Source organism: Penaeus vannamei, chromosome 31 (genome assembly GCF_042767895.1).
Source record: "Penaeus vannamei isolate JL-2024 chromosome 31, ASM4276789v1, whole genome shotgun sequence".
Taxonomy (NCBI): domain Eukaryota; kingdom Metazoa; phylum Arthropoda; class Malacostraca; order Decapoda; family Penaeidae; genus Penaeus; species Penaeus vannamei.
In genome coordinates this window covers 13,075,557-13,083,428 of record NC_091579.1, presented here as the reverse complement: position 1 = coordinate 13,083,428, position 7,872 = coordinate 13,075,557, and the positions used below count along the sequence as shown (strand labels likewise).

At 28.5% G+C, this 7,872-nt stretch overlaps 1 protein-coding gene across 3 annotated transcripts in view; it reads right to left on the bottom strand.

Annotated features, from left to right (window-relative positions):
- Positions 1 to 469: 469 nt before the first annotated feature.
- The window catches only part of Agxt (Alanine-glyoxylate aminotransferase), a 12,186-nt gene continuing 4,783 nt past the window's right edge, over positions 470 to 7,872 (bottom strand). For all 3 annotated transcript variants that reach the window (XM_027371028.2, XM_027371027.2, XM_027371026.2), the window contains 8 exons: positions 5,097 to 5,247; positions 4,554 to 4,746; positions 4,120 to 4,282; positions 3,651 to 3,806; positions 2,685 to 2,780; positions 2,264 to 2,512; positions 1,640 to 1,779; positions 470 to 1,370 (listed from right to left, as the gene is read on the bottom strand). In XM_027371028.2, coding sequence (XP_027226829.2) covers positions 1,345 to 1,370; positions 1,640 to 1,779; positions 2,264 to 2,512; positions 2,685 to 2,780; positions 3,651 to 3,806; positions 4,120 to 4,282; positions 4,554 to 4,746; positions 5,097 to 5,247 — 1,174 coding nt within the window. In that variant the 3' untranslated portion in view covers positions 470 to 1,344. The remainder of the gene's footprint in view (positions 1,371 to 1,639; positions 1,780 to 2,263; positions 2,513 to 2,684; positions 2,781 to 3,650; positions 3,807 to 4,119; positions 4,283 to 4,553; positions 4,747 to 5,096; positions 5,248 to 7,872) is intronic.

Below are 7,872 nucleotides of genomic sequence, written 5' to 3'. Positions count from 1 at the left end.
AAAAAGGTGTCAGAAGTATATAATGGACATTGATGTTTTGTTGTGTAAATTGTGTTTAGAAACAGATGGCCCCACAAGTGCTCAGCCACCAAGGGTTCAATTAGCAGGGCCTACATAACTTCACGTGATTCCTCCTTTCCTTGATTTTTTTTGGAAAAATTCTTTATTTCTAATGTTCCTTATATCACCATTACATTATGATTACTATTATGCTATCAATAATACTAATAGCAATTTATAAAAATGAAAGATTAAGGAACAGAGTAAAAAGATGAGATTGGTATGAGTAGTAATTAACTACCTGATGATTAAGCACTTGTAGAGCTATCAATCTGTAAATACAATTATTAAACCAAAATTACAGTGAGTATGGGGTAAGGCCTGTTGCCATGACTAGGGTAGCAGGCAAAAAGGTTAGGAACCCTAAAATGAAATCAAGCATTGGTTTCTGACAAACAAAACACATCACAAGAGTCTCAGAACTTTTATTAGCATAATCTCAATAATGAGCATTTCCATGGGTGACCGAAATGCGTACAACAACAATAGTTTCAACAATAAAATTCTAATTCTTAAAACTGATATAAATGAAATGTCCACAAAACTGGACTTTAAGTAATTTAAACAGAAGAGAACAAGGCTTAGGGAATGTATTAAAAATAGACTCTGTAACTACTTAACATTTCTCCAAAAATATAGGTTCTCTGATAAAGTTCTCTTGACATTATCAGCTGCCAATTTCATTCAAATATATCAAATAAAAACTAGAAAAAACATTAAATTCAACTATGAAGTTGAATTTCTATTGGAATGGTTAAAGTCTATATTCACAATATAAAAGGCATATAAAACAACCATATCATTTACAAATAAAACTGTCACCAAGATTTTCACAACTGTGATCAAAATCAAGTTATGAATAAAAATCTCAAAAGGCAAGCTATGAAATCAACATTTCAATACTAAACCATGACCAAAATGAAGTAATTCTGATTAAGTTAATATGAAAATGTTAAATTAATATATTGCTACCTGGAATTTATTAATTCTCATTCATGCCAACCCTACAGTTGTGATGTATAAGAAGCTGCACAACCAAACCTAAACCAGCGAGACTTAAAGCACAATTAAAATTAAGTCTAAATTCACCTATCTCTTATAAAAAATAGGAATAGAAAATAGGAAACAACAATTATCCTTGAGCAAATCACTTGACCAAATACAAAGTATCCATGAAGTCTATGAAGTCACAAATGAGTTTTAAGTTTTTAGCTTCTTGACCAGCTACTTGTGTATCCACAATAACTTTGGAAAAGTACTTGCTGTTCTATTGCTGTTTTTATTCTAGATCTTTGACTTTTGAGACTTGCCTGCAAAGATAAATAATATCAAAAGTCAATCACACATTGTCACTTATGAAGAGTTATTGTTATAAGTACAAATGTTCAATATTGGCAATGGGAGTGCTATATCATTTGAGTGTGCTTTATTCAAAATATGATGCACATGAAAAAAGAAAAAGAAAGAAAGAAAAAAATATATAAAAAGAAACACTGCCACAATGTGAACTGAAAATGAATATAGTGTTGATATTCAGTTTTACTAAATCAAGACAAAGCAAAGCATATATTCAACACACCTGTAGCATCTGCCAGAGCCTCCTTCATTATCCTGAGAACCAAATCTACATTCTCAGGTGTACAGTTGTAGCCCATAAGTCCAACACGCCACACTTTCCCCGCAGATGGGCCAAGTCCACCACTAATTTCAACTAGGTAACTATATGAATAAAGGAGAAAATTAAGCATCAGTTTACATCCAAAAGAGGAAAAAAATAATGGTCACGCTTTTCAAAACACATGACACATTAATTCAATGTTTCAAGTTATACATAGAAGATCATCAATAATGCATCTATGGTATATGCTAAAACAAAATATCACAACTTTTGAATACTAAAATATATCTCATACCCCAAATAAAGATATGCATTTACTCACATCTACAAAGCAAAATCAAACAAACTTCTTTATAATCACAACAACATTTATTCTTTACATCTCAATGCAAATTTACATATATTGCAGAAAGTTAATTCCATCACTGATATTAATATAATATTGGATACTTACTGCCACAATAGTCTGACATTACAATTATAATCATGCTTCCAAATTCTCAAACATAGTTACTAGTAAAACAAAAAAAAAAACATAAATCATTTCAATTAATATTAACACAAAGAACAAAACATTTTCCTTACTTTGACATAAAGTACTTAGTGACTCTAGTCCAATCAACCCCTTCAGGAACACGGATGGTTGACACTGTAGGAGTCCTCTTGTTGGGGTCTGACACATACATCTCTAGACCAAGGGCACCAAGACCCTCATGAAGCTTCTTGGCACAAGCCTTGTGTCTTGACCACAGAGATTCTAGGCCTTCTTCACAGACTATGGCTAGAGCTTCCCGGAGAGCGTACACAGCACTGATTGGGCCTGTGTGATGGTATCTAGGATGAAGGCAAAAAGATTAGGACATTTTTGCTGCTGCTTTTTAAATATTTGAAACATTTATATATTCCTCTCATGAAACTGACCTCAAAAAAGAAAATTATTGGAAAAAATACATCCAACTTTATATTTCTTTACCAGTGAAAAACAGAAAGGAGAAACAAGACATACTTGCGAGGTGTGCCATCACAGCCCCAGTAATTGGCCAGCCAAGTCATATCAGAATAGAAACTTCTGATAGGAGTTTTCCTAGACCGTACTTTAGCCCTAGGAAAGTTAATCACGTTAGTAGTGTTTACTTCTTCCTTTGGTAGTGAAGAACTGTGTTCCAACTAATAACTGTACAAGGGTTTTTTTCTGTCAGCTCTCAATGAATTGAATGTATATTACTAAACAACTTTCAAGTCCTGAACTTATCTGCACTTCGGTAACACACCAAAGAATAAGTAATAATATAATAACTACATCACTCAAAGAAGAGCTTGTGGATTTCTGTTGAGTACTTAGTAAAATAAAGTATTCCTTGTATCATCAATATTAATAATTCATAAATCCTGCAGAACCCTTACATCTCTTGCACACAAAAAGTTTCAAGGAGCAAATAAAATCAGTTTTGAACAGACTCCCAGGACCATCTCTCCAGCTGGGTTATTGTAGGATGAATGGAATATTACAGCCTTTCATGACTATGAAACTGCTCTCCTTATACCTTTATATATATATATATATATATATATATATATATATATATATATATATATATATATATATATATATATATATATATATATATATATATATATATACATATATATATATAACACATTCTCTAATAACAATTAAAATACAATACAGTTAGAGGGATACTTAATGGTTGTGGATGCAACAAGTAAACATATAGCAAAAGCATCATGGTTTTCCAGGACACAACTCAGCAGTACTGGATTCAAAATTGCATGCAGGCTGATATAATAAAAAACTAGCACAAAGAAATAATGGTGATCCACAGAGTTTTATCTTACATCAATGTCTAACTGACTATAAGAGATAGAGCTAAAGCCTAATAACACCTCATAGTACATTGCTGAAGAGGAATAAAAACAGAAACAACAGTACACAATTCAGTAAGCAACTTACATTGCCCTGTCATTAAATGCAATTGGAGCCATGGAAGGAGGTGCAGATATCACTTTCTGGGTTCCTGTGTAGACCACGTCAATTTCCCAACCATCCATGTAAAAAGGCACACCCCCTAAGGATGCAACACAGTCTACAGCAAGCAGGGCACCATGTCTGAAAAAGAGTTTCATATCATACAAACTGACAACAAATTTTCTTACATATATATCCTTTCTGAGGATATGAAAAGAGATTCAAGAAATTTTACCTTTCTGTTCCCATCTAAAGGTTTCAACATATGTCTTCATATAAATGTATCACTTCTGACATGAACATTCAGAATGTAAATAAGAAGGGAAAAAAGGAAAAAGAAGAAGAAGAAAAAAAACAAAAAAAACACATGTACCTATACAAAATGAAAAAATACTGTGTCCTAAAGGGGGTAAATCATCATATGTACCCCTTAAAACATGCGAGCTCTACCTACTTTCTACACAAAGCTCCTGCTCCCTCTAATGGCTGCAAGACACCTGTTGATGATTCTCCCTGGACCATAAAGAGGACCGCAGGTTTGTGTTGAGCAAGGGCAGCATCTAACTCCTCGAGGGTAAAGGTATCTCCAGGCTTGTCGATAATGCGTACATCAGCATCTAGCAATTAATCATAGATGTTCAAGCTTAGGCCCATGCATACTGAGGAAGCAATAATGTTCAAAATAAAAGTTATAATCACTACAAACCAAATTGAATATCAGTAACATAAAGATAATAAATACAGTAATAAGAACCAAATGCAATTCAGTACTTAAAATATAAATAAATAAATAAATAAAGTAGATAAATTAAAAATGTAATAATAATCATAAACACAATATAAAAAATAACCTCTCTCCTCTCTCCAGAGATTTTCTTCCAACCTTACCGTGCCTCCTGGCCATGTCAGCCGCTCTCTCCCCCCAAATGCCATTCTGTGCAATGAGGATTACGTCGCCAGGTTCCAAGAGGTTACACATAGTGGTCTCCATGCCGGCATGTCCTGTGCCACTTACACAGCACACAACCTCTGCCTTGGTTTGAAAAATGTACCGCAGCCCTTCCTTAACTTCATCCATGATCTATTTTTTGGGGTGTGAAAATGTGGACAAAGAAAGAAAGAGGATTAAAAGGAGACAGAGGAGATGTAAGGAAGAAGGAGAGATTACATATGATTTAAAAGCATCAATCAAACAAGGGAAATATATGACTAAATTGGATGAACATTAATTCTCACTAAAAGGAAATACAAGCTCTTCATCAAATCAATATTAACATTTGCTAATTGGAAATACATACATATAATTTGCATTATATCAGGACTTACCAAAAGGAAATACAGGCATATAATCAGCTTAACATTAACATTTAGTAAAAGGAATCCATATATATTTGTCCCAGCAATAAAAACCAAACATAAAATAATCGTTACCTGTGTAAACTCCGGATGCAGATGTCCTAAAAGAGGTTTCATCATAGCATAATGCACCCGCAGAGGACTGTTGGAAGGGCCGGGTCCCATCAGGAGTTTTGACGGGACATTCAGGGGCTTCTGTAAGCATTCTGGCTGTGGTACATTCATCCTGAAACAAAAAATGAAATTCAGTAAGTATCAAAAGCATATTTAATTGAAAGAAAAATAAAACAAAGAATGAGATGCACTCCTATTCAAAACAGGATATTATATAAATTACCTAATACATTCCCAGCCAACATAATCATAGGCTTAAAGTATAATTTGAATATATGCATTTTTTTTATCAGTATATATATATATATATATATATATATATATATATATATATATATATATATATATATATATAAATATATATATATAAAAATATATATATATATATATAAATATATATATATATATATATATATATATATATATAAATATATATATATATATATATATATATATATATATATATATATATATATATATATATATATATATATATAAATATATATATATATATATATATAAATATATATATATATATATATATATATATATATATATATATATATATATATATATATATATATATATATATATATATATATATAAATATATATATATAAATATATATATATAAATATATATATATAAATATATATATATAAATATATATATATAAATATATATATATATATATATATATATATATATAAATATATATATATAAATATATATATATATATTTATATTATATATTTATATATATATATATAATATAAATATATATATATATATTTATATTATATATTTATATTTATATATTTATATTATATATTTATATATGATATTTATATATATATATATATATATATATATATATATAAATATATATATATAAATATATATATATATATATAAATATCATATATAAATATATAATATAAATATATAAATATATAAAAATATATATATATATAAATATATATATATATATATTAATATATATATATAAATATATATATATATATATATATATATATATAAATATATATATATAGATATATATATATAAATATATATATATAGATATATATATATAAATATATATATATAAATATATATATATATTTATATATATATATTTATATATATATATATATATTTATATATATATATTTATATATATATATATATATATATATATATATATATTTTTATATATATATATATTTATATATATATATATTTATATATATATATATATATATATATATATATATATATATATATATATATATATATATATATATATATATATATATATATATATATAAGACAATAGGTGAGTATTACTGACTCCCCACCCTTTCCCTGGATATGGAACTGATCACAGCTCACTTTCAGCATAAACAGTGAAACACCATTAAAAGTATTAATTAAAAAGACTTTCATCTACTCTATCAACTTATAATTGGAGAAAATAAACATAAATAAAACTCTTCCCCATTTTCTTCCCCATACAGTGAATTACTTCCTTTTCTAGTTCTTCTTAAACTAATACAGAGAATTGAAGGAAATCAACCAGAAGAATATACCCCCCAAAAAGTACTGATGAATATGATACAACTTCAATCTGGTTCCACCCAAGGTCATTTGTAACTCTTGTAATTAATATTCCATTCACGCTGTGTGGCTGGGACCAAGGTAAATGCAAGCTTTTAAACTGCTGCCTGTTATTCTTGCCATTTATATTCTGAATATGTTACAAGTGACATTTACACATTTAATAAATCACTTTATCTAAATTACAAAAAGAAAATCTCTAAACCCTTTGCAATGTGAAGCTAATATCTATTCATGTCCTTAGGTTTTTTAATATCTAGGCCTTTTACTTGGTCCTTCATTTCTATTTTCACTGTACCTTTTCTGTAATTCTTTACTGAATAGTTGCTCATCAATTCTTGGTATGAAATAGTTAAAATTCTCTATTCATTATGTATCCATTACTTATGATAGCAAATAGATGTTAAAACTTCAAAAATTATTAAGCCTGGAACAAAAAGTAATTGATGACAAAATATATAATTGTTAGTGAAACAAATAGGATTATCTCCTTTACAAAATAAAAATGATTCATACTCTACATTCCCATTTGCTGTGGATATGATATGGAATGAATTATTTGACAAGGTAGGCTGTTATTTTGCATTCAATTTTAAAATCTTCCCCAACAAAATGATATCTTACAATATTATTCTTACAGATTCCAATTAACTTCAATTGCTGGTTTTATGCACTTGTATCATAATACTTGTATATTATGAAAACTTAATAAATGGTAAAACACCCGACCCATTGCCATCATTACTCTTAAAGCTGCACTCTGAGGTTAAAGTTAAATAATGGTGTGTCTACTGGTGGAATCTGAGAACAAGTCTTAGAGAAAAAGTTTAGGTTTAATGTGTAATGGATATCATTCCTTGGTTCTATGTGATTTCAAATGGTGTCTGGAGTGGGAGGATCCATTATATATTTATATTAATTTATTTTGTGTAAAATGTCATCTTATCATAACTTCTCATATACATAATACTCAAGCTTAATTCATATTTATCAAATTTATTTACCATATAACTGGGCTTACCTAACCAGAGAAACAGCTTCCTAACATACTGACCTATTTTCAAGTTTTAACAGTCACAATATACTTTCTTACATGAACATAAAAAGTCAAAGAAAT